This window comes from Astyanax mexicanus, chromosome 1 (genome assembly GCF_023375975.1).
Source record: "Astyanax mexicanus isolate ESR-SI-001 chromosome 1, AstMex3_surface, whole genome shotgun sequence".
Classification (NCBI taxonomy): Eukaryota; Metazoa; Chordata; class Actinopteri; order Characiformes; family Acestrorhamphidae; genus Astyanax; species Astyanax mexicanus.
In genome coordinates this window covers 133882758-133910000 of record NC_064408.1, presented here as the reverse complement: position 1 = coordinate 133910000, position 27243 = coordinate 133882758, and the positions used below count along the sequence as shown (strand labels likewise).

The 27243-nt window shown below is 45.5% G+C and overlaps 2 protein-coding genes across 2 annotated transcripts in view; one reads left to right on the top strand and one right to left on the bottom strand.

Annotated features, from left to right (window-relative positions):
- Positions 1-10839, top strand: part of ggctb (gamma-glutamylcyclotransferase b) — a 15983-nt gene extending 5144 nt beyond the window's left edge. Inside the window, exon 5 of the mRNA XM_022685716.2 lies at positions 10150-10839. Within this exon, the coding sequence (XP_022541437.1) occupies positions 10150-10314 (165 nt within the window). The 3' untranslated portion in view covers positions 10315-10839. The remainder of the gene's footprint in view (positions 1-10149) is intronic.
- Positions 10840-11506: 667 nt separating this feature from the next.
- LOC103030422 (polyadenylate-binding protein 1A) lies at positions 11507-25504 on the bottom strand. The gene is made up of 15 exons (XM_049465175.1): positions 24920-25504; positions 22939-23132; positions 19446-19561; positions 17882-18021; positions 17703-17797; positions 17492-17629; positions 17247-17342; positions 16480-16752; positions 16084-16174; positions 14239-14352; positions 14005-14153; positions 13255-13339; positions 12598-12728; positions 11953-12047; positions 11507-11848 (listed from the first exon to the last, which is right to left on the bottom strand). The coding sequence occupies exons 1-14, from the start codon at positions 25110-25112 to the stop codon at positions 11958-11960; spliced, it is 1905 nt and encodes a 634-aa protein (XP_049321132.1). The 5' UTR covers positions 25113-25504; the 3' UTR covers positions 11507-11848; positions 11953-11957.
- Positions 25505-27243: the final 1739 nt, after the last annotated feature.

Below are 27243 nucleotides of genomic sequence, written 5' to 3'. Positions count from 1 at the left end.
GAATATCGTATTTATTCCCGTGAAGAACTGCTGGCCCTTCGTCATCCACTCCACCGTCGCAGGGCTGCAGACACAACACCCTGACGCCTTCTATGTCTTCTATGTATTACTGGTGATTTTAAACACGTAACGCTGGACTCTACACTGCCTGCCTTTTTCAATTTGTGGACTGTCCCACCAGGAAGAACAGGACCATAGACTTGCTGTATGCTAATGTGAAGGATGCATACAGGGCTATTCCACTACCACCGCTGGGGAGATCAGATCACAACCTGGTCTTCCTACAGCCTCAGTACAAACCACTGGTACTGAGGCACCCCACTACCACACGCTCATTCAGAGTCTGGTCTCCTGAAGCAGAAGAAGCCCTCAGGGACTCCTATGACACCACTGACTGGAGCGTGCTGCTGCACCCACATGGAGAGGACATTGGGGGGTTACTCACTGTGTTACAGACTAGAGGTGGGCGATACCAGGAATTTTGGTATCGTTCCGATACCAAGTAAACGCAGGGCCAGTATTGCCGATATCGATACTGATACCGATACTTTTTAATATTTAAGCTTTATAGATCCAAATGATCCAAAAACCTAGGATATAATTTCACCAAACATTGTGATAACAAAATACTTTAGTATCACAATCAACATTTTTTGTTTAGAAACAATGGAACAGTAACAAAACAAAGTTTAAATATAAAATAAAAAAATATAAAAAAATAAAATAAAAATTCTCCCCTCACTAGACATCTTTTCTAGTTCTTTGTTTCTTTGTTTCTTTTTTTTAATAGAATTGTCATTTGAAAAAAAACAATAAAAAATAAGGAATTGTCTTCCTTTCAGTGCAATTCAAATGCAAGTTTTTCTTAAATAAACAGAGTGTAAAAAAATATCACTCAACACTAATCTCCTGAGGTAGAGGCGTGTCGACTCGAGGAGAGCGCTGAGTGGGCGGGGCCAGGCTGAGCCTACCTGCGTGGCGGTTTGGCTGGCTTTGCTGAGACGCTTGTGCAACAACAAGAGACCAGAGAGTAGACTGTGGTGAATCTCGTGCGCAGCAGTGCGCAGCAGTGCGTGCGGCAGAGAAAAAAGCTTGAATATCGATATTTTTACACGAGTATTGCTCAATACCAATACCAGCGTTGGTATCGATATTATCGATATTTGGATCGATCCGCCCACCTCTATTACAGACTACTTGAATTTCTGTATGGATGTTGCTGTTCCCACAAAGACTGTACGCCGCTTTCCAAACAAACCCTGGATTACCAGCACCATCAAGGACCTCCTCAACCAAAAGAAAAGGGCGTTTAAAGATGGAAACTTGGTAGAGCTGAAGTGCGTACAGGGGGAACTCAAGGTACGTCTTAAAGAGGCCAAGGAGTCTTACAGGAAAGCTGCAAGATAACAACACAAAGGAAGTCTGGGGTGCGATGAAAACCATCACTGGGTGCAAGAACAAAAACAGCAACCCAGTAGATGGGGGTGTGGACAGAGCAAACCAGTTTAACAACTTTTACAACAGGTTTGACTGTCCTGCTCCTGCTGCCCCCTCCTCCTACCCTCCTGCAGCTTCAACATCTCCACCATCATCACCATCTCCTCCATCACCTTTAACTCCAACTCCACCATCTTCATCATCACCACTACCACCCTCTCCTCCATCATCATCTTCATCACCCTCAACCTCACCATCTTCTTCATCATCATCATCACCACCATCAACACTATCAGCTGGCAGACAAATCAGCTCCACCAGTCCACCAACCTTTACTGCAGACCAAATCAGGAGACAGCTGAGGAGACTTCACCCCAGGAAGGCAGCTGGCCCGGACAGAGTGTGCCCCAGAATGCTCAAGGCTTGTGCTGTTCAACTGGGTGAGCCCCTCCAACATGTGTTTAACCTGAGTCTGCATCTAGGGAGGGTTCCTGCCACGTGGAAGACAACCTGCCTCGTTCCAGTTCCCAAGAAGGCACACCCGAAGGAGCTGAATGACTACAGGCCTGTTGCTTTGACATCTCATGTGATGAAGATCATGGAGTGACTGCTGCTGGACCACCTCAGACCTCAGGTCCACCATGCTGAGGACCCACTGCAGTTTGCGTACTGGGAAAAGGTGGGAGTGGAAGATGCCATCCTCTATCTCCTGCACAGAGCTTACTCTCATCTGGACAAGGGGGGAGGTGCTGTGAGGGTCATGTTCTTCGACTTCTCCAGTGCCTTCAACGCCATACAGCCCCTACTGCTGAGAGACAAGCTGATGAAGATGGAGGTGGACATGCACCTGGTCACCTGGATCACTGACTACCTTACTGTCAGGATCAGGGACTGCTCCTCTGATACAGTGATCAGAAGCACAGGAGCACCACAGGGGACTGTTCTCTCTCCAGTCCTGTTCACACTGTACACATCAGACTTCAAATACCACTCGGAGTCATGCCACATGCAGAAGTTCTCTGACGACACTGTAATCGTGGGATGTGTACGTAATGGTGATGAGAGGGAGTACAGGACCCTGGTTGAGGATTTTGTGGTGTGGTGCAAAACGAACCATCTACAGCTGAACATCTCCAAAACCAGTCTGATGTGCATAGACTTCAGAAGGTCCAGGCCCTCTGCTCAGCAGCCAATCTCCATCGAGGGGGTCGATGTGGAAGTGGTCAAGTCCTACAGATACCTTGGTGTGCACCTGGACGATAGGCTGGACTGGTCAGTGAACACTGACTCCCTCTACAGGAAGGCCCAGAGCAGACTGTACTTCCTCAGAAGGCTCAGGTCTTTCAACATCTGACAGAAACTCCTGCTGATGTTCTACCAGTCTGTGGTAGCCAGTGTCCTCTTCTACACTGTAGTGTGTTGGGGAGGCAGCATCAGCAAGAGGGACGCTGGACGACTGGACGGGCTGGTGAGGAAAGCTGGTTCTGTGCTGGGATTAGAGCTGGAGTCCTTAACACCACTGGCAGAGAGGAGAGCCCTCAGTAAGCTGCTGAACATCATGGACCATGTTCACCACCCTCTGCACAGCACCATCACCAGGCAGAGGAGCTCATTCAGCGGCAGACTGCTGTCCCAGTCCTGCTCCACAGACAGACTCCGAAAGTCTTTTGTTCCTCAGGCCATAAGACTGTTCAACTCCTCTCAGCACAGCAAACTAAAGACTCTGTGAAATTTTTTCACTCTGGTTACTCTGGCAACACCACGGACATATCCTCAGCTATGGACACACTCTCAGACTTGCTGATGCCTATAACACTATTTTTACAGTTCTGCCCTATTTTGCACTAGTAGTTCATTCACTAGTTCATTCATCTACTGTTTACGTATCTTTTGCACTGCTGAATTTAAATCATTACATACCTGTATTTGCACTCTCTGTATGGCTGACATCAGTTATCCTCACTTTACGCACATCAACTGGTGTTCACTGTCTATTGTTCAGCTGCACTACCTCCACTCTACATTACACACACACTAAAGACTGTACTTTTACATTGTACATTATATGTTTTATTTGATTGTATTTATATGTATCTTTATATCTTTATATTTTATTTACAGTAGATCATGATGCTGCTTCTCCATCAGCAGCTGGAGTCTGAGAGAGAGAGAGAGAGAGTAAATAATAGATAAACAGTGGTTAGTGTGTAAATAAGAAGTGTGAACAGGTAAACCGTGGTTAGTAAGTGTGTAAATAGCGATTGTGAACAGGCAAACAGTGTTTAGTAAGTGTGTAAATAGCGAGTGTGAACAGGTAAACAGTGGTTAGTGAGTGTGTAAATAAGGAGTGTGAACAGTGGTTAGTGAGTGTGTAAATAGCGAGTGTGAACAGTGGTTAGTGAGTGTGTAAATGAGGAGTGTGAACAGTGGTTAGTAAGTGTGTAAATAAGGAGTGTGAACAGTGGTTAGTAAGTGTGTAAATAAGGAGTGTGAACAGGGGTTAGTGAGTGTGTAAATAAGGAGTGTGAACAGTGGTTAGTAAGTGTGTAAATAAGGAGTGTGAACAGTGGTTAGTGAGTGTGTAAATAAGGAGTGTGAACAGTGGTTAGTGAGTATGTAAATAAGGAGTGTGAACAATGGTTAGTAAGTGTGTAAATAAGGAGTTTGAACAGGGGTTAGTGAGTGTGTAAATAAGGAGTGTGAACAGTGGTTAATGAGTGTGTAAATAGCGAGTGTGAACAGTGGTTAGTGAGTGTGTAAATAGCGAGTGTGAAAAGGGGTTAGTAAGTGTGTAAATAAGGAGTGTGAACAGTGGTTAGTGAGTGTGTAAATAGCGAGTGTGAACAGTGGTTAGTAAGTGTGTAAATAAGGAGTGTGAACAGTGGTTAGTAAGTGTGTAAATAAGGAGTGTGAACAGTGGTTAGTGAGTGTGTAAATAGCGAGTGTGAACAGTGGTTAGTGAGTGTGTAAATAGCGAGTGTGAACAGTGGTTAGTGAGTGTGTAAATAGCGAGTGTGAACAGGGGTTAGTGAGTGTGTAAATAGCGAGTGTGAACAGTGGTTAGTGAGTGTGTAAATAGCGAGTGTGAACAGTGGTTAGTGAGTGTGTAAATAGCGAGTGTGAACAGGGGTTAGTGAGTGTGTAAATAGCGAGTGTGAACAGTGGTTAGTGAGTGTGTAAATAAGGAGTTTGAACAGGGGTTAGTGAGTGTGTAAATAGCGAGTGTGAACAGGGGTTAGTGAGTGTGTAAATAGCGAGTGTGAACAGTGGTTAGTGAGTGTGTAAATAGCGAGTGTGAACAGTGGTTAGTGAGTGTGTAAATAGCGAGTGTGAACAGTGGTTAGTAAGTGTGTAAATAAGGAGTGTGAACAGTGGTTAGTGAGTGTGTAAATAGCGAGTGTGAACAGTGGTTAGTGAGTGTGTAAATAGCAAGTGTGAACAGTGGTTAGTAAGTGTGTAAATAAGGAGTGTGAACAGTGGTTAGTGAGTGTGTAAATAAGGAGTGTGAACAGTGGTTAGTAAGTGTGTAAATAAGGAGTGTGAACAGTGGTTAGTGAGTGTGTAAATAGCGAGTGTGAACAGTGGTTAGTGAGTGTGTAAATAAGGAGTGTGAACAGTGGTTAGTGAGTGTGTAAATAGCGAGTGTGAACAGTGGTTAGTGAGTGTGTAAATAAGGAGTGTGAACAGTGGTTAGTGAGTGTGTAAATAGCGAGTGTGAACTGTGGTTAGTAAGTGTGTAAATAAGGAGTGTGAACAGTGGTTAGTAAGTGTGTAAATAAGGAGTGTGAACAGTGGTTAGTGAGTGTGTAAATAGCGAGTGTGAACAGTGGTTAGTGAGTGTGTAAATAGCGAGTGTGAACAGTGGTTAGTGAGTGTGTAAATAAGGAGTGTGAACAGTAGTTAGTGAGTGTGTAAATAAGGAGTGTGAACAGGTAAACAGTGGTTAGTGAGTGTGTAAATAAGGAGTGTGAACAGTGGTTAGTGAGTGTGTAAATAAGGAGTGTGAACAGTGGTTAGTGAGTGTGTAAATAGCGAGTGTGAACAGGGGTTAGTGAGTGTGTAAATAGCGAGTGTGAACAGTGGTTAGTGAGTGTGTAAATAAGGAGTGTGAACAGTGGTTAGTGAGTGTGTAAATAGCGAGTGTGAACAGTGGTTAGTAAGTGTGTAAATAAGGAGTGTGAACAGTGGTTAGTAAGTGTGTAAATAAGGAGTGTGAACAGTGGTTAGTGAGTGTGTAAATAGCGAGTGTGAACAGTGGTTAGTGAGTGTGTAAATAGCGAGTGTGAACAGTGGTTAGTGAGTGTGTAAATAGCGAGTGTGAACAGGGGTTAGTGAGTGTGTAAATAGCGAGTGTGAACAGTGGTTAGTGAGTGTGTAAATAGCGAGTGTGAACAGTGGTTAGTAAGTGTGTAAATAAGGAGTGTGAACAGTGGTTAGTGAGTGTGTAAATAAGGAGTGTGAACAGTGGTTAGTGAGTGTGTAAATAGCGAGTGTGAACAGGGGTTAGTGAGTGTGTAAATAGCGAGTGTGAACAGTGGTTAGTGAGTGTGTAAATAAGGAGTTTGAACAGGGGTTAGTGAGTGTGTAAATAGCGAGTGTGAACAGGGGTTAGTGAGTGTGTAAATAGCGAGTGTGAACAGTGGTTAGTGAGTGTGTAAATAAGGAGTGTGAACAGGTAAACAGTGGTTAGTGAGTGTTTAAATAGCGAGTGTGAACAGTGGTTAGTGAGTGTGTAAATAAGGAGTGTGAACAGGTAAACAGTGGTTAGTAAGTGTGTAAATAAGGAGTGTGAACAGTGGTTAGTGAGTGTGTAAATAGCGAGTGTGAACAGTGGTTAGTGAGTGTGTAAATAGCGAGTGTGAACAGTGGTTAGTGAGTGTGTAAATAAGGAGTGTGAACAGTGGTTAGTGAGTGTGTAAATAAGGAGTGTGAACAGAGGTTAGTAAGTGTGTAAATAGTGAGTGTGAACAGTGGTTAGTGAGTGTGTAAATAAGGAGTGTGAACAGTGGTTAGTGAGTGTGTAAATAAGGAGTGTGAACAGTGGTTAGTGAGTGTGTAAATAAGGAGTGTGAACAGTGGTTAGTAAGTGTGTAAATAAGGAGTGTGAACAGGGGTTAGTGAGTGTGTAAATAAGGAGTGTGAACAGTGGTTAGTGAGTGTGTAAATAAGGAGTGTGAACAGTGGTTAGTAAGTGTGTAAATAAGGAGTGTGAACAGTGGTTAGTGAGTGTGTAAATAAGGAGTGTGAACAGAGGTTAGTAAGTGTGTAAATAGTGAGTGTGAACAGTGGTTAGTGAGTGTGTAAATAAGGAGTGTGAACAGTGGTTAGTGAGTGTGTAAATAAGGAGTGTGAACAGTGGTTAGTGAGTGTGTAAATAAGGAGTGTGAACAGTGGTTAGTGAGTGTGTAAACAGCGAGTGTGAACAGTGGTTAGTAAGTGTGTAAATAGGGAGTGTAAACAGTGGTTAGTGAGTGTGTAAATAAGGAGTGTGAACAGTGGTTAGTGAGTATGTAAATAAGGAGTGTGAACAATGGTTAGTAAGTGTGTAAATAAGGAGTGTGAACAATGGTTAGTGAGTGTGTAAATAAGGAGTGTGAACAGGGGTTAGTGAGTGTGTAAATAAGGAGTGTGAACAGTGGTTAGTGAGTGTGTAAATAAGGAGTGTGAACAGTGGTTAGTGAGTGTGTAAATAAGGAGTGTGAACAATGGTTAGTAAGTGTGTAAATAAGGAGTGTGAACAATGGTTAGTAAGTGTGTAAATAAGGAGTGTGAACAGTGGTTAGTGAGTGTGTAAATAAGGAGTGTGAACAGGGGTTAGTGAGTGTGTAAATAAGGAGTGTGAACAGTGGTTAGTGAGTGTGTAAATAAGGAGTGTGAACAGTGGTTAGTGAGTGTGTAAATAGCGAGTGTGAACAGTGGTTAGTAAGTGTGTAAATAAGGAGTGTGAACAGTGGTTAGTGAGTGTGTAAATAGCGAGTGTGAACAGGGGTTAGTGAGTGTGTAAATAGCGAGTGTGAACAGTGGTTAGTGAGTGTGTAAATAAGGAGTGTGAACAGTAGTTAGTGAGTGTGTAAATAAGGAGTGTGAACAGGTAAACAGTGGTTAGTGAGTGTGTAAATAGCGAGTGTGAACAGTGGTTAGTAAGTGTGTAAATAAGGAGTGTGAACAGTGGTTAGTGAGTGTGTAAATAGCGAGTGTGAACAGGGGTTAGTGAGTGTGTAAATAGCGAGTGTGAACAGTGGTTAGTGAGTGTGTAAATAGCGAGTGTGAACAGTGGTTAGTGAGTGTGTAAATAAGGAGTGTGAACAGTAGTTAGTGAGTGTGTAAATAGCGAGTGTGAACAGGGGTTAGTGAGTGTGTAAATAAGGAGTGTGAACAGTGGTTAGTGAGTGTGTAAATAGCGAGTGTGAACAGTGGTTAGTGAGTGTGTAAATAGCGAGTGTGAACAGTGGTTAGTGAGTGTGTAAATAGCGAGTGTGAACAGTGGTTAGTAAGTGTGTAAATAAGGAGTGTGAACAGTGGTTAGTGAGTGTGTAAATAGCGAGTGTGAACAGTGGTTAGTGAGTGTGTAAATAGCGAGTGTGAACAGTGGTTAGTGAGTGTGTAAATAGCGAGTGTGAACAGTGGTTAGTGAGTGTGTAAATAGCGAGTGTGAACAGGGGTTTGGTGGATGAGATGTTCTGGGTCGGGCTATAGTGAGGCGGTGGGGACGCTGCTGTTGTTGCGGGTGTTTTCTGGCGGGTCTCTTTGTGTTTGGAACACAATGGGTCGGAGCAGAACTGGGTCAGGACCCGGCGGCTCATTCAGAGCTGAACTCCAGAATCTGTTCTGTTTCACAGTGAAGCTCCTGGAATCTGCAGCTCTACGGTCCTGCTGTTACTAAACCACCAACCCGACCCGTCCCCCTATGCTCCCCCCCCCACCGCCCATAGGTGATTGTGATGGGAGGAGTAAAATATCTGAGGTGGAGTTTGTTTGGTTGCTGTAGGTGATTGTGATGGGTGGAGTAAAATATCTGAGGTGGAGTTTGTTTGGTTGCCGTTGGTGATTGTGATGGGTGGAGTAAAATATCTGAGGCGGAGTTTGTTTGGTTGCCGATGGTGATTGTGATGGGTGGAGTAAATTATCTGAGGTGGAGTTTGTTTGGTTGCCGTTGGTGATTGTGATGGGTGGAGTAAAATATCTGAGGCGGAGTTTGTTTGGTTGCCGTTGGTGATTGTGATGGGGAGGAGTAAATTATCTGAGGTGGAGTTTGTTTGGTTGCCGTTGGTGATTGTGATGGGTGGAGTAAAATATCTGAGGCGGAGTTTGTTTGGTTGCCGATGGTGATTGTGATGGGAGGAGTAAAATATCTGAGGTGGAGTTTGTTTGGTTGCTGTAGGCGATTGTGATGGGAGGAGTAAATTATCTGAGGTGGAGTTTGTTTGGTTGCTGTAGGCGATTGTGATGGGAGGAGTAAAATATCTGAGGTGGAGTTTGTTTGGTTGCTGTAGGCGATTGTGATGGGAGGAGTAAAATATCTGAGGTGGAGTTTGTTTGGTTGCTGTAGGCGATTGTGATGGGAGGAGTAAATTATCTGAGGTGGAGTTTGTTTGGGTGCTGTAGGTGATTGTGATGGGAGGAGTAAAATATCTGAGGTGGAGTTTGTTTGGTTGCTGTAGGCGATTGTGATGGGAGGAGTAAATTATCTGAGGTGGAGTTTGTTTGGTTGCTGTAGGTGATTGTGATGGGAGGAGTAAAATATCTGAGGTGGAGTTTGTTTGGTTGCTATAGATGATTGTGATGGGGGGAGTAAAATATCTGAGGCGGAGTTTGTTTGGTTGCTGTAGGCGATTGTGATGGGAGGAGTAAAATATCTGAGGTGGAGTTTGTTTGGTTGCTATAGGTGATTGTGATGGGAGGAGTAAAATATCTGAGGTGGAGTTTGTTTGGTTGCTATAGGCGATTGTGATGGGAGGAGTAAAATATCTGAGGCGGAGTTTGTTTGGTTGCTGTAGGTGATTGTGATGGGGGAGTAAATTATCTGAGGTGGAGTTTGTTTGGTTGCTATAGGTGATTGTGATGGGGGAGTAAAATATCTGAGGTGGAGTTTGTTTGGTTGCTATAGGTGATTGTGATGGGGGAGTAAAATATCTGAGGTGGAGTTTGTTTGGTTGCTATAGGTGATTGTGATGGGGGAGTAAATTATCTGAGGTGGAGTTTGTTTGGTTGCTATAGGTGATTGTGATGGGGGGAGTAAAATATCTGAGGCGGAGTTTGTTTGGTTGCCGTTGGTGATTGTGATGGGAGGAGTAAAATATCTGAGGTGGAGTTTGTTTGGTTGCTATAGGTGATTGTGATGGGGGAGTAAATTATCTGAGGTGGAGTTTGTTTGGTTGCTATAGGTGATTGTGATGGGGGAGTAAAATATCTGAGGCGGAGTTTGTTTGGTTGCCGTTGGTGATTGTGATGGGAGGAGTAAAATATCTGAGGTGGAGTTTGTTTGGTTGCTATAGGTGATTGTGATGGGGGAGTAAATTATCTGAGGTGGAGTTTGTTTGGTTGCTATAGGTGATTGTGATGGGGGAGTAAATTATCTGAGGTGGAGTTTGTTTGGTTGCTATAGGTGATTGTGATGGGGGAGTAAAATATCTGAGGTGGAGTTTGTTTGGTTGCTGTAGGCGATTGTGATGGGGAGGAGTAAAATATGAGACTTTTTGTTTGGTTGCCTAGGTGATCATGATGGGGGCGGAGCAAAACGGTCTGCCGAAAGATTACCAGGAGAAGCTGAAGGCCATCGAAACCAACAAGTACGAGGGTCCACTGCCCGTGATGGAGGAACTGGAGAAAGCGCTGAGGAATTCAAAACTGAAGAAGAAAGGTCGTTCTGACGCCTAGAACCACAGAGAACCACAGAGAACCACAAAGAACTACGAAGAACCAGGGACAGTTACAGAGATGTTTAATTCTACCCACTTTACACCGTTCTCTTCACTGTAGCTCAGAGTAAAGCTGCTGTAGAATTCTAAACTCTAAAATAATCAGAAATAAACAGAGCAGAAGAGTTACTGTAAAATAAGCAGATTTACAGTTTGGTAGAATGTTGTTTAATCCTGTTAATCAGATTAATAAAGTGAGAGGATTAAGAGCAAATCTGATTTTAATGACGTCAGAAACACTGCACACCTTAAATAAATATTATTTATATAAATTATTATATCAGCGTACAGACCAAATTCTTTAACTGCATATTACTGAGGCTCCACCCTCTGATACACTACTGTTAATTTACTAATAATAAACTGATTGTTTTAAACTCATTAGCATAAACTGACGCTACAGAATGCGAAAGTCCTACAGAATATTTGTATCGTTTTTATTTCTTTGATGATTAATAAACGTGTAATTCTTAATGAAGTAAAATTGTTTTTGTGTATTTATTTAATTTTATGGTTTTTTTTCTTCACGGTTAGCGCTGTGCTAACTGCATACCAGTCTGTTCACCAGTAAAACCAGTAGAAACACTTTCTAAAGCGCTGAGATCAGTGTTTGTTTTGGTGTAGACTGTCTCTGCGTTCGTTTTCTGGATCTGAGGGAAGAGTTGTAGAGATTCTCTGATCAGTAATAAAATCTTTCGCTGTGGTTTTTGGTGGCTGGTTTAGAAACCCCACCTATAATCAGCAGGCGACGCCCAGCATCAGCAGCACAACACTAGAATCCAGCAGAGCAGAAAACACATCAGCGTAACGACATGAAAACCTTTTAATACCACCTCCAAATATGGACATAAGACGTGAACTGCAGGTCTACACACCTTTAAATAAAAAACACACGTAATGTTTAATAAGAGCCACACAAATATTTTTATAATATTTAAATAAATGCAGATCAACAGGTCTAGCTTAATAAATTAACCTGCCTATTTCAATAAACAGAACCGTAAGTAAAACATTCAGAGATCCGGAGCTTCACAACAGGAGTGAAGCATACAGACGCTTTCAGTAGATGTTGCTGTTTTTAACAATACAACTTATGACTAATGGTTTACTCAATGAATAAAAATGTTCTTACATAAAAACAAACAGACAAATCAAAGTTTAATTTTTTATTAATTGAATCCAATACACTTCAGCCAGCGCTCAGCGATGCTCTGCAGAGACCGGAACATTCTGGGCGTTTAAACAGTAAAAGGAATTAAAACAAATTATCAACTTTATTTCAAAATCAATTTTTTCATTTTTCTATTTTTTTTTCTATTTTTTGTTTACTTTAATCAAGGCCGTGGCTTGGTGCCAAAAGACCTGGCAAAAATTTCATATTAGAATTTTCATTTTTAAGACATTTTCTGTTTTTCAGTGTTTTAAGAGTTTTGTATTTTTCAATGTTTAATAGATTTTCCTTTTTCCGTCGTAACGCTTCCCTGCGGGACGTCCTGAAACACAAAAACACAGATCTGTTAGTCCGTCCATTACACAGTAAATCAGAGCCCTGCCCTCTAGAGCCCCACCCTCCAGAGCCCCGCCCCTTGCTGCTTACCTTCATTAAACAGCAGGAACAGCTGCGCTGTTCACCGACTTCTGAGCGGCTTCCTTCGCCTGGTGAGCCTGGAGCACCGCCACAGCTTCATCCACCTGAACAAACACACCACAGTTACCACGGAAACCCTAACCTCGCCTCCTTTCACCTGCACAAACATACCAGAGCTATGCGGAGTCTATGTATATATATGTCTATGTTATTATCAGTACAGTGATGGTGGCGCTCGGAGCTGAAGCTAGTACTGTAATGGGATGTAAACAGCTGTTTTTAATGAGCTTCTTCTGCACTTTTTAAGTTATTAATGCCTCGTTTTAAATGTCAGGGCTCTCCGGATTCTAGTAAGGAGGTGTGGAGCTACTTTGAGCTGGATAACGGTGTAAAAAGTGATTTATCGGTGAGAAACTCCAAAGCAGTCAATGTCAATGAGTGCAACATTTCTGGATCTCTGAACGCTGTGGGAGAGCGGAGGTGTGCTATTCACTATAGGTAAGAACTTTATTTATATACTTTGTTTTAATGCAACAAAAGTGCATTTTACACTGGAGTTCTACTTTAATATGCAGCTATGCAGTAAAAAACTATCCGTTTTTTGACGTGTGTGAAAACTGTGTTTGCACTAAAATCCGAGCGAAGCCGGATTACCTTGGAGCGAAGAGACTCCGGAGACTCCAGCATGTGGAGCAGCTCAGAATTATCAATCTCCAACAGCATCCCCGTGATCTTCCCCGCCAGAGTCGGGTGCATGTTCTGAATCAGGGGGAACAGTCGCTCACCTACAGAGAGACAAACACGGAGAGTGAGTGAGAGAAAGAAAAAAAGAGAGAGAGAGAGACAGAGCGCGAGAGACAGGGAGAGAGTGCAACAGAGACAGAGCGCAAGAGAGAGAGAGAGAGCGCGAGAGAGAGAGAGAGAGAGCGAGAGAGAGCGAGAGAGCGAGAGAGAGAGCGAGAGAGAGAGAGAGGGGGAGAGAGCGCGAGAGAGAGAGAAAGAGAGAGCGAGTGAGAGAGAGAGCGAGTGAGAGAGAGAGAAAGCGAGAGCGAGAAAGAGACACACAATTTCTTTTGTTTAAAAAAAAAATCTCTATTTATGCTACTAATTCAGTCAGTCAGTGATAAAACCCCCCGTGTTTAACCCCCCCCCCGTGTTGGTATGTAGTTTGTCCAGGTGAATCTGTTCATGTTGATCAGAGAAACGCTCTGAACTGTATTGATGTGTTAAAGTCAGAAATGATAAAGATTTTTTGGGGGATCTGAGCTGGTCCGTCTGTAAACAGATTAGGTGTGGGTGGGCGGGACTAACCGAGCATCTGTTTCTGCTCCTGCGGGGGGGCGGCGGCCAACATAGAGGCGGTCAGGGGCTCCTGACCCTGAACATGAACCGCAGGCTGGAGGGGGAAGAGCACAAACATTCTATCAATAATAATCATTAAACTACATTAAGATTAATATTACACCCACACATTAAATCAATAATAATCACTAAACTACAGTACGATCAATATTACACCCGTACATCAAACATTCTATCAATAATAATCACTAAACTACAGTACGATCAATATATTACACCCGTACATCAAACATTATCAATAATAATCACTAAACTACAGTACGATCAATATATTACACCCGTACATCAAACATTTAATCAATAATAATCACTAAACTACAGTACGATCAATATATTACACCCGTACATCAAACATTTAATCAATAATAATCACTAAACTACAGTACGATCAATATATTACACCCGTACATCAAACATTATCAATAATAATCACTAAACTACATTAAGATTAATATTACACCCGTACATCAAACATTTAATTAATAAAAGTGTGTGTGTGTGTGTGTGTGTGTATACCTGCTGCATGGGGACCTGTGGCTGAGCTTGGCAGTGTGTGTGTGTGTGTGTGTGTATGTATACCTGCTGCATGGGGACCTGTGGCAGAGCTCGGCAGTGTGTGTGTGTGGTGTGTGTATACCTGCTGCATGGGGACCTGTGGCAGAGCTCGGCAGTGTGTGTGTGTGTGTGGTGTGTGTATACCTGCTGCATGGGGACCTGTGGCTGGGCTCCGAGGTGCTGCTGGGGGTTCCGGACTCCCGGGCCGTATTTGTACTGTGGTACCGCTCTCACCGGGGCGGTTCCGGTAGCTGCTCCGGCGCCGGTCGGCCTCGGGCCCATCGGCTGAGACGCTACACACAACAGACCGGGTCAGTGTTACAGTCACGTTCAGGTGTGTACCCGTTACCTGTACAGATGTGTGTGTGTGTGTGTTACCCATGCGCTGAGAGGTCATCATGCGGGGCAGCTGGGAGGCGGTGGGTCGGATGGTGCTGAAGGTCTGCGGGCGCGGGGCAGCGGGGCGGATAGCGTTCGGCATGTTCTGGAAATCTGAGATAAAAAAAACACAAACAAGTTACAAAACACTAACAGCACACTCTATAACCAGAGCATGTGCACGTGTGTGTAGTGTATATAGTGAGTGTGGATAATGTGTGTGTGTGTGTGTGTGTGGAGTGTGTGTAGAGTGTGCCCGTGTGTGTGTGCAGGTTATAGCTATAGTTTGTAGCTGTGGTTTTAAAGTGTTGAGTCTCTCTCAGCCCATCCTTTAATCTCTCCTATCTATGGGTTAAATAGTGAAACCACGGCAGCAGTGGGTGAATTCCCCTTTTAATGGCGTCTTCAGCATCCCTGGAGCAATGATAGGAGGGACCTGGACAGGTGTCTTCAACATATTTAAAGTAGTAACTGGACAGACCAATCAGCAGTTGGCGGACACTGCAGGCCAATCGCCAGGCTGGACACGTATGGATCCTCTTTCCTGCCACTTGACCCTCCAGCCAAGTGGTCCAGAGGGTGGATGCATAATGCTCTGTCTGTTAATCCCTGTGCAGACCACCGTAGCAACTCCCAAACCACCCCTTCCATTGCAGAGCGACAAACCCAGGTCTGAGAAACTGGAAGCCGGCAACAAGAACTTGCATCTGTGCGGCCCAGGAGTAATAAAGCTTATGATGGGTAACAAAGATGTGAGATTCTTCCTGGGCCACAAAGACCCATTCTGTCAAGTGCAGATGCCTCGCTGGAACTAGATGAAATGAGGAAGACTGGGCAGAGGCTTGCCAAGAACAAGTCTCATGGGTTTGATGGCATGCAGGCAGAAAAAGAAGTGAACACATCATTACAGCTTTCCATGATGTTCTCTTTGCCATATGGAATGAGAAGACAGCGCCACAAGCTTTCAAATATGCCCTTGATATCCCTGTGATCAAGACGAAGGGTAACAAGCAAGACTGCAGCAACTATAGAGGCATCTCTCTCCTCTCAATAGCAAGGAAGGTACTTGGAAAGATCATCCTCGAACACCTGCTTCAGACCAGAGTATAGAAGCGGCCAGGAATCCGTCTTCCTACCAAATATAAGGTGTGTCACGCCATTGTTCTCACCTGTCTACTATACTCAGCAGAGACTTGCTGCCACATTTACCAGCTTCAGCGCACACAAATGGCCCAACCGCAGCACCTTGTCAGTTGCACCATTTGCTGGCAGGACTGTATTAGCGATGGTCAGAAGACGTGCTAGTATACCTAGTGTGGATGCTCTTCTTACCCAGTACCAGCTCAGCTGTACTGGTCATGTGATTCACATAAATGAAGCACGACTGCCCAAAGCAGTATTTTATTGTGAACTGTGCAGCGGAAGAAGAAACGCCGGCCGCCCAAAGCTCCCTCCGCTACAGGACTTCCTGAAACGCTAGGGTTAGTCTGAAAGCCTGTAACACTGAGACATGAGAGGTTGCAGCTCAGAACCGCAGAATCTGGGAAATGTAATGCAGAGAGTTTATTTCCATCATGGAAAGCCATCTAATGGCGGCGTCCCAGAGGCACAGCCAGCAACATTAATCCAGAGGCTTCCAGTTCCAACCAATCGCTGATGTGTTCTAACTCTCCTGTCGTCTCGTGGAAGATGCTTCCATCGCATCGGGTTATAATCTCACGAGAGAATTCACAACCTTCATACTCCCCAGGAGTGACCGCCGAAGAAGTGTGTGTGCAGTGTCTGCAGTGTATATGGTGTGAGTGTGTTGTGCATGTATATGGTGTGTGTGCGCGCGAGTCTTACGCTGTGGGCGGACGCTCTGAGTGGCCCAGCGAGGGCTGGGGCGGAGTTGGGCCAGTTGGCTGCTGGGGTAATAGGCGGCGCGGTTTTGAGCCTGTAACACACACACACACACACACACACACACACACAAACACACTTTCTTCAGTACAACACCACCACTCTGCAGAAACATTTCACTGTTCAACAGTTCTTTATAGTATATCTGGATGAACAATTGCAAATCCCGGTCATACAGCTTTCCATCAGCTGCCCTGAGAGAGAACAACTGGTCTTGCTCTCTCTGGGTGGGTATAGTATGGCTCCTTTTCCCCTCATCACTCCTAGGGTGATGTGTATAGTGGGGTAAATAGTGTGTAGTGTGTATAGTGTGTGTGTGTAAGTGTAGTGTGTGTATACCTGAGGAATAGCAGCCATGAAGTAGCCGGACGGCGGCGCGGGCTGGTAGGGGTTGAGGACAGGGTTGGGTACGGCGCGGACGCTGGCCATCCTCTGCATGTACTGATTGGTGAGGTGGGCCTGCCGCTCCTCTTTGCGCTGAGCTAAAGCTACGTACAGGGGTTTGGTGGCCACAATGCGGCCGTTCATCTCCGTCACTGCCTTGGTGGCCTCCTCCGGCGATGAGAAGCACACGAAGCCGAAGCCTTTAGAGCGGCCGCCCTCCATCATCACCTGCACACAGCAGGTATCATAGCGTTAACGCAGCAATCAGCGCTAAATCCCGTTAGCATTTCCCCACTGCAGCCCATACCCCACCTCCCCATATCACACGCTGCGCTAGGCTAACAGTGCTAAGTGTTTACATCTGAATAAGCACACCCCCAGAGACACAACTTAAGGGTAAGTAATGCCCCTGATTTTATCTGACTACACTCTCAGCTCAAATTAAAAAAGGCTAAACAATGGGAGGAGTAGTTTGGGAGGGGCACTGGGTGATGTATGAGCTGCAGCATCAGCAGTGTGCCTCTAATAGCAGTAAGACGCAGATGGTTGGACGTCAGGGGTATTTTTGATTGACTAATACGCATATTTTGAAGTGTCTGTGTACCAAAGTTCACAAACACTTCATCCTCGCCTATAGCACAGTTAAACCTAAGAGACATTCCAAGCGTTGGTTTGCGCTAAATTTCTGCGTGAGAGCCGAAGTTGGCTGAAGGTTCTGTTACCTTTGCACTGGTGATGGTTCCAAATGGAGAGAATTCTTTACGCAGACGCTCATCGTCCAGACCGTCATCCAGGTTCTTCACGTACAGGTTCACGCCCTGTGGGGACAATAAGACTAAACGCGTCAACAAGCTGAACAGTACTGTCCGATACCATCTTCAACATCAGTTATGGGGATCATCATCCAACATCCTGACATCACTAAACTCATCTTCCTAATCCCCACGTTCAGTCCGACGGCGCTCACCTGGTAGCGGGTCATGCGGTCCTGCTTCATCTGCTCAAACTTGCGTTTAAGTTCAGTCTGACGCTCTCCTTTCTTCTGAGCTCGTCCCACATACACCTGCTTCCCGTTCAGCTCCTTCCCGTTCATCTCGTCCACGGCCTGTGGAGAACCGGATCAGAATCACCACCTTAAACCCAGGAGGCGTCGTGACCCACCGTGGTCCAGTACTCACCCTCTGAGCGTCCTCGTGCCTCTCAAAGCTCACGAAGCCGAAGCCCTTGGACTTGCCGCTTTCGTCAGTCATCACCCGAATGCTGAGGGCGGGGCCTGGAGGAGGGGCGGAGAGAACAGGGGTCACATGGCTGATCTAGAACACTCTGGGTCTGATCCCTGCCGGACGAGGACACTCACCATACTTTCCGAAGACATCTTTCAGCTTCTCGTCGTCCATGTCCTCTCCGAAGTTCTTGATGTAGACGTTGGTGAACTCTTTGGCCCTGGCTCCCATCTCCGCCTCGCGCTCCTTCCTCGACTTAAACCTCCCGACAAACCTTTAACATCAGCGGCAACATTAATATTCACTAATTACCCACATACTCATTAAAATTTACCACAATTACAGCCCCATACCCAACTTCTTTTTTTCTAATTTATTGCTCATATTTTCTTTACTGCATTACCTTATTATTATTCCCCCTGATTTTAATGATCTGCTTTGACAATCAGTATAAATTAATCTTGTATTTATTAAAATCTTATTTATAAGATTTATAAGATACACACTTTTTATTTACCCTGCATTATTAAATGGGGGACATGCGTACATGTATTAAGTAAAAATCACTGGAATCACTAAAAAACCTGAAAAATGAGAACTAAATATTGTAATAAATATTAATGATGTTAGAAACACCAGGCCTTCAGTCTCGCATTATCTGATATATTAGTTCTAACTCAGTTTTGAGGGGTTAGTGCAGAGCTGTTAGAGACACTGCAGGTTGATTTGGGTCAGTGCGGGGTGGTGCGGGTCGAGATGGTGTGGGTCGGGTCAGGGTGGGTTCAGGTGGTGCAGGTTGGGTCAGGGTGGATCGGGGTGGTGCTGGTTGGGCCAGGGTAATGTGGTGCGAGTTGGGTCAGGGTGGTGTGGGTTGGGTCAGGGTGGGGTAAGGTGGTGCTGGTTGGGTCAGGGTGGGGTCGGGTGGTGCTGGTTGGGTTAGGGTGGGGTAAGATGATGTAGGTCGGGTCAGGGTGGGGTAAGGTGGTGTGGGTTGTGTCAGGGTGGTGTAAGGTGGTGTGGGTTGTGTCAGGGTGGTGTAAGGTGGTGTGGGTTGTGTCAGGGTGGGGTAAGGTGGTGTGGGTCGGGTCAGGGTGGATCGGGGTGGTGCTGGTTGGGTCAGGGTGGATCGGGGTGGTGCTGGTTGGGTCAGGGTGGATCGGGGTGGTGCTGGTTGGGTCAGGGTGGATCGGGGTGGTGCTGGTTGGGTCCGGCTAAGGTGGTGTGGGTTGGGTCAGGGTGGATCGGGGTGGTGCTGGTCGTGTCAGGGTGGGGTAAGGTGGTGTGGGTCGGGTCAGGGTGGATCGGGGTGGTGCTGGTCGTGTCAGGGTGGGGTAAGGTGGTGTGGGTTGGGTCAGGGTGGATCGGGGTGGTGCTGGTCGTGTCAGGGTGGGGTAAGGTGGTGTGGGTCGGGTCAGGGTGGATCGGGGTGGTGCTGGTCGTGTCAGGGTGGGGTAAGGTGGTGTGGGTCGGGTCAGGGTGGATCGGGGTGGTGCTGGTCGTGTCAGGGTGGGGTAAGGTGGTGTGGGTCGGGTCAGGGTGGATCGGGGTGGTGCTGGTCGTGTCAGGGTGGGGTAAGGTGGTGTGGGTCGGGTCAGGGTGGATCGGGGTGGTGCTGGTTGGGTCAGGGTGGGGTAAGGTGGTGCTGGTCGTGTCAGGGTGGGGTAAGATGGTGTGGGTCGGGTCAGGGGTCACACTTACACTTTGCGATCGTTCAGCAGCATGCCGTTCATCTTCTCGATCGCTCGCTCCGCCGCCTCGTGAGTCTCAAAGTGCACAAAGCCGTAACCCTTAGAGCCGTTCTCATCACACACCACCTTCAGGAGATGCAGCGGCGTGAGTACACACAAACAACACACTCACGCACAGTACACACCTCACGCACAACACACAGTACACACTCACGCACAGTACACACTCACGCACAACACACCCGCACACACACACGCACAGTACACACGCACGCACAGTACACACGCACGCACAGTACACACGCACGCACAGTACACACGCACAGTACACACCTCACACACAGTACACCCGCACACACTCACGCACAGTACACACTCACGCACAGTACACACTCACAGTACACACTCACGCACAGTACACACTCACGCACAGTACACACTCACGCACAGTACACACTCACAGTACACACTCACGCACAGTACACACTCACGCACAGTACACACGCACAGTACACACCTCACGCACAGTACACACGCACAGTACACACAGTACACACCTCACGCACAGTACACACCTCACGCACAGTACACACCTCACGCACAGTACACATGCACAGTACACACAGTACACACCTCACGCACAGTACACACTCACGCACAGTACACACCTCACGCACAGTACACACTCACGCACAGTACACACTCACGCACAGTACACACTCACGCACAGTACACACTCACGCACAGTACACACTCACGCACAGTACACGCACACAGTACACACTCACGCACAGTACACACGCACGCACAGTACACACTCACGCACAGTACACACTCACGCACAGTACACACTCACGCACAGTACACACTCACGCACAGTACACACTCACGCACAGTACACACGCACGCACAGTACACACGCACGCACAGTACACACTCACGCACAGTACACACGCACGCACAGTACACACGCACGCACAGTACACACTCACGCACAGTACACACTCACGCACAGTACACACTCACGCACAGTACACACTCACGCACGCACAGTACACGCACGCACAGTACACGCACACACAGTACACACTCACGCACAGTACACACTCACGCACAGTACACACTCACGCACAGTACACACGCACGCACAGTACACACGCACGCACAGTACACACTCACGCACAGTACACGTACACGCACACACAGTACACGCACACACAGTACACGCACACACAGTACACGCACACACAGTACACACTCACGCACAGTACACACTCACGCACAGTAGACACGCACGCACAGTACACACTCACGCACAGTACACACTCACGCACAGTACACACTCACGCACAGTACACGCACGCACAGTACACACGCACAGTACACACGCACGCACAGTACACACTCACGCACAGTACACACTCACGCACAGTACACACTCACGCACAGTACACACTCACGCACAGTACACGCACACACAGTACACGCACACACAGTACACACTCACACACAGTACACACTCACGCACAGTACACACTCACGCACAGTACACACGCACGCACAGTACACACGCACGCACAGTACACACGCACAGTACACACTCACGCACACACAGTACACGCACACTCACGCACAGTACACGCACACACAGTACACGCACGCACAGTACACACTCACGCACAGTACACACTCACGCACAGTACACGCGCACGCACAGTACACGCGCACGCACAGTACACACTCACGCACAGTACACACACGCACAGTACACGCGCACGCACAGTACACTCACGCACAGTACACGCACACTCACGCACAGTACACACGCACGCACAGTACACACGCACGCACAGTACACACTCACGCACAGTACACACTCACGCACAGTACACACGCACGCACAGTACACACGCACGCACAGTACACGCGCACGCACAGTACACACTCACGCACAGTACACACTCACGCACAGTACACACTCACGCACAGTACACACTCACGCACAGTACACACTCACGCACAGTACACACGCACGCACAGTACACACGCACGCACAGTACACACGCACGCACAGTACACGCGCACGCACAGTACACACTCACGCACAGTACACACGCACAGTACACGCGCAGATATATATTATACACACACACAAAGAACACGCAGACAACACATGCACGTACAGAACACACAAGCACAACACACATACATACATAATACAGACACACGAAGCATACGTGTGCACACACACACACGTTACACACTTACGCACAACTAGGGTTGCAGCGGTAACCGGTTTCACGGTATACCGTGGTATTAAAATGCACGGTTATCATACCGTGTGTGTTTGCTTATTACCGGTAAAACGCAAGCCAGCGGAGAAACTCACCCGCGCAACTCTGCTCCGCTTCAGCTGCTCAGCACACAGCGGTGAGAACAGCAGAAAGTGCATCAGACTAAACAAATCTCCGTCCGCCTAAAAAAAGCTAAACTAAAATCAGCAGTGTGGGACTATTTCAGATACCCGCCGAACGCACCCGAGGATGGGTATCTGATTTATAATCAATGTGGCCGTAAAGTCACAGCTAAAGGTGGACATACGTCAAACCTGTTCTCCCATCTCCAAGAACACCACCCTGCTGTGCAGCGCAAAGTATGTGTTTAGTTTATAATTTAAATCTGAACATAAATAAAACCTCTTTGTAGTCGTGCACAACCCATGCGGTAAGCGCCCGCAAAAGCGCTGAGTTATCCGAAATTTGGGCACGCAGGTACAGGCGTGAAGTGCGTGCTACGATGGATTCACGTGTCCGTGTAAAGGTCCGGCCGGACTGGATGTGAAAGACGCCGTTCATTTACATGCATTCATTTTCAAATTCTGACGTGCCTGTTTTTCATGTGTTAAAACCAGACTCAGAAATAAATCCCCTCTATCTGGTTATATACCAACTTGGCAGTAAAACGGACGTTTACAACAGTTGTTGATCAGACACTGACCCAGGCTCAGTTTATCAGATATTAAATAATTTAACTGAATATTTTAAACACAGGATCTTTACTTCCTAGAGGACATGTAATGTGTGTAACGTGTGTGTATGTGTGATATATATGTATATATATATTTTTTTATATACACTCTTAATGCCCTTAAGAATAGTGGAAAAACCTGGTTTCCTTCACCTGATGGTGTACAGCTTATTTTTTTTAAAGGAGACATTAAAATTATAGTTGTTCCAGGTTTCTACAATAAATAGTTAATTGAACAAAAATTAACTTTGTTGTAATTTCTTTAAGGGTCAGTTTAATAATATATGTAACAAACTCTGATACCGTGATAACCGTGATACCGCAGTATTTTCTGAGACGGTTATCATACCGTGAAAATCTCATACCGTTGCAACCCTACGCACAACATACACAAATGCATGCAGAACATGGTGGGACACCGTGCTCTAAACCCCAAACCCGTGCTGCAGGCGTAACCCTGGCCGGTTCACTCGTACCTTACAGGACAGGATGTTCCCGAAGGCGGAGAACGTGTCGTACAGGGCTTTGTTGTCGATGGACTTGTCCAGGTTCTTGATGAAGATGTTTCCGACGCCGCTCTTCCTCAGGGACGGGTCTCTCTGGGACCACATGATCCGAACGGGTCGGCCCTTAATCACATCGAAGTTCATGGTGTCCAGAGCGCGTTCGGCTGCACAGACAGATACAAGGTTTTTACGTGACAACAAACATCAAAAACATTAATGATCTTCCCTTACTGAAAGTAAAAATTAATAAACGTACAAAAATCCTCACTAAGGCTAAACCTGTTAATAATAATAATAATAATAATAATAATAATAATAATAATAATAATAAGTGAAGCTTAAGAAGAAAAAAAAAACATAAATGTACTAAAAAAATTAAGAAAAAAAATCTCTTATTGTATTTCTCCTTTAAAGGTAAAATATCCCGCTTTAAACCTGACTAATAGGATGTGCAGTGTGTCGCCCCCTGCTGGCTCCTGCACCAGTACTGTACATTTATACCGAGCAGGTACAAATTAATACATTAATAAAGCAGATTGTGAATTTCTATCATTTTCTGCATTTTCTGTATAGTAAACAGTATGTTTATTACAGGACTTCCTGTACTATAAAAAACGCACTGGAACAGGACTTAAACTTTTGAGCTTAAAGTTCCTAAAACACACCTCAATATTTACTTATTATTATTTACTTATATCATTATAATAAATTAAACAGGTGTTTAATGTTTTTTGGGTTTAATGTTCTATATTTGAACATAAGTTTTAACATAATTACTGTTTTTAAATAATGCCGATTACGAATTCTCCCTGTTGCGCTGTTAAGGTGAAGCGGACTGTCATTTAAGGTGGAATAGACAATAGATGGAATAGTAGTTTAAGGTGGAACGGGCAGTAGTTTAAGGTGGAACGGGCAGTAGTTTAAGGTGGAACGGACAGTAGTTTAAGGTGGAACGGACAGTAGTTTAAGGTGGAACGGACAGTAGTTTAAGGTGGAACGGACAGTAGTTTAAGGTGGAACGGACAGTAGTTTAAGGTGGAACATGCAGTAGTTTAAGGTGGAACATGCAGTAGTTTAAGGTGGAACGGACAGTAGTTTAAGGTGGAACGGACAGTAGTTTAAGGTGGAACATGCAGTAGTTTAAGGTGGAACATGCAGTAGTTTAAGGTGGAACGGGCAGTAGTTTAAGGTGGAACGGGCAGTAGTTTAAGGTGGAACGGGCAGTAGTTTAAGGTGGAACGGGCAGTAGTTTAAGGTGGAACGGGCAGTAGTTTAAGGTGGAACGGGCAGTAGTTTAAGGTGGAACGGGCAGTAGTTTAAGGTGGAACGGGCAGTAGTTTAAGGTGGAACGGGCAGTAGTTTAAGGCAAGGCAAGGCAAGGCAAGTTTATTTATATAGCACCTTTCATACACAACGGTCATTCAAAGTGCTTTACAAATTAGAAAATACACAGAGAAATCAAATAAAAATAAATAAAAATAAAAAAAAACATGTAAAAGATTAACAGTAAAAATGGAAATAAAAACTAAAATAAGAATAAAGCATGATTGATTAAAACATGATTAAAACAAAGATAATTAAATTAAAAACATGTAAAAGAACAACAAGGAATTAATAAGAATAAAGCATGAATAAAACATAATATAAAAGTGCCGTTACAGAATAAAAGTGGGCGGAGCTGCAGTGTTTTAAGCTGAGCTGAAAGCCTGATCAAACATGTAGGTTTTCAGTCTGGATTTAAACATGTTTAGTGTTGGAGCTCTTCTAATGCTCTCTGTTAACTGGTTCCATTTAAGAGAAGCGTAGTAGCTAAACGCTGCTGTTTAAGGTGGAACGGGCAGTAGTTTAAGGTGGAACGGACAGTAGTTTAAGGTGGAACGGACAGTAGTTTAAGGTGGAATGGACAGTAGTTTAAGGTGGAACATGCAGTAGTTTAAGGTGGTTCTCTTACCGTCCGCCGGCTGCTGGAAGTTAACGTATGCGTATCCGAGCGAGCGGCGGGTCATCATGTCCCTGCAGACCCGGATGGAGAGGATGGGTCCGGCGGGGCTGAACTTCTCGTACAGCATGGCCTCAGTCACGTCCTGGTGCAGATCCCCCACATACAGCGAGGCCATGGGGTAACTGGGGGCGCTTGGGTTCATCTCTCCGCGGGGTCACGGAGCGGCGGGTCCGTGAAATAAGTCCGCGGGGTCACGGAGCGGCGGGGCCGGGGATCAGTCCGCGGGATCACGGAGCGGCGGGGCCGGGGATCAGTCCGCGGGTCGCGGGTGAAGCGGCGGCCGATCTGGCTGCACTCTGAGGCGGGTTAGCCGCGCTGCGCTGCTCGGTACCGGTAGTAGCTCGAGCTCCGGGTCCTTCAGGTCCTGCGGTTCCGTCGGGAGCGGCGTTTTGCGGGTTTTTTGTGGGTTTTTTTGTTGTTTTGTATTTTTTTTGGGGGATTTTTGTTTTTATACCGAGTGCGGGCCGCTCCGGGGCCCACGCGCTCTCACAGCACAGACGGAAACGGGGGGAGGGGAGGGGCGGAGCTACACCAATAAGAGTCCCCCTTACCGGAAGTCAAAAGAAGAGCAAAATAAAAGTCTAGCGGCTGCTAAAATGTTTTAAAGCTCTGTTTAATCTCATAAATCTGCTGTATTATATTATTTATATTATGGAGGATGTCATTATTAATGAGGTTAATGTACAGAGATACTGTTTCACTGTAGAAATATAACTTAAAACATGAAAAAAATAAAAATGTTTACCTGCTGCTGGATTTTTATTTAGATGTTTTAGAATTAAAAAGCTTTTATCTGGGAAAGTAATGTTTAGCATCTCAGTAAAACACTAATTTTATCATTAACATTTATACAGAAAATGGTGATTTTTCCCTCAGTGTGTTCCTCACTGTATTGTTTATTTCTAATCATATCAGTATAATAATAAATACTAATGTTCTATGACTGTATATAAGTTTAAATATATAAATATATATCTCCAGATCTCCCTCACACAGTCGAGTATTGTTTTCAGTTTCAGTAAATCATAGATTAATGATTATAGATCAGGTAACTGAACATCTGCACCTGCCTCCTCTTGTCCTCGCACTCCCAAGCCAAACTTACTAAAATCGTTCTTGCCAAGTATGGGAGTCCAAACTTGTGTACTCCATATTGAGAAACGGCCCAGCTTTATTTTTCAGACTAGATCAGAATCTGAGATACTGGTAGAACTGGTCTTATTCAGGCTTTTAAGAACCATGGTGCTTTTAGTGACTAGCCGTGTTTTCACCAGTTCTAGTGGAACCGAAGATACATCACAGCAGAGGGAGCCTCACAACGACTCTCAGTTCTGCGCTGAACAATTCAAAATTAGGAATAGATTTCGTGGACTCCAGCTGGACCCAGTAGTGTTTCCTCTGAGTTTGGTTTCTTTTGTGAAGTGTAAAGGCTATTTTGGAGCCGAGAGCAGTCCAGAGTACCGATCTCTAATCCTCCTAAAATCAGTGGTCTGGGTTTTACCTAAAGTGGACTCGGTTCCACTGCAGGTTTGGAAGCTATTTTTTAATAATGTTTTTATTAATGATAAAAACAGGACCGCTTAATACATCAGGATTTTCTTTAATAGCCCAAACTGGCTTAACAAGAGTGGTTCCTGGGTAGCAGCCTTCGATATGGCTTTGCAGAATGGTACGGCATCAGGATAGCGGGTTGCGTAGTTCATGGTTTTCAGATATACTCGTGGCCGGGGCGGCTTGTTTGGGGTCATGAATTGGCACTCAGGGCATTGTTGACAAAAGCAAATCATGTTGGCACGAATCAAGCCAAATGGACATCCTATGGGCCCCGTTAAACCAACTAATCTTAGTGCACACATAAGGGTCTATTAACTTCTCCACTCAAGTGCCAAGCTTGTGACCCACACGGTTTAGCAGGTTGCTCTGAACAATAAAGTAAGGAATGGCAAGACGGAGGTCTGTAAAACCCTATTGACCTCCAAGACCTGATTCCATGCATTACTAAGTTAACCTTCCTCAATCTGAGAATTTAAGAACCCCTATTACTGCACCTGCTAAGAGAAAAAAAGGGAATGCTCACCTTTCAAAGTATATTAGCCTCTTAACACCTTTCACAAGCTCTCTCTTGTAGCCCTCCTAAGTTCCTGAGAGTCGCCGGACCAGAATGCAGCATCCCAGACTTTTAACAGAAAACAAACCTTTGCATTTAGCCAGAGTAACTGGTTCGGGTAAAGTTCAGTGTCAAGTTCTCAGGACAAACCAGATTCTCACAGATG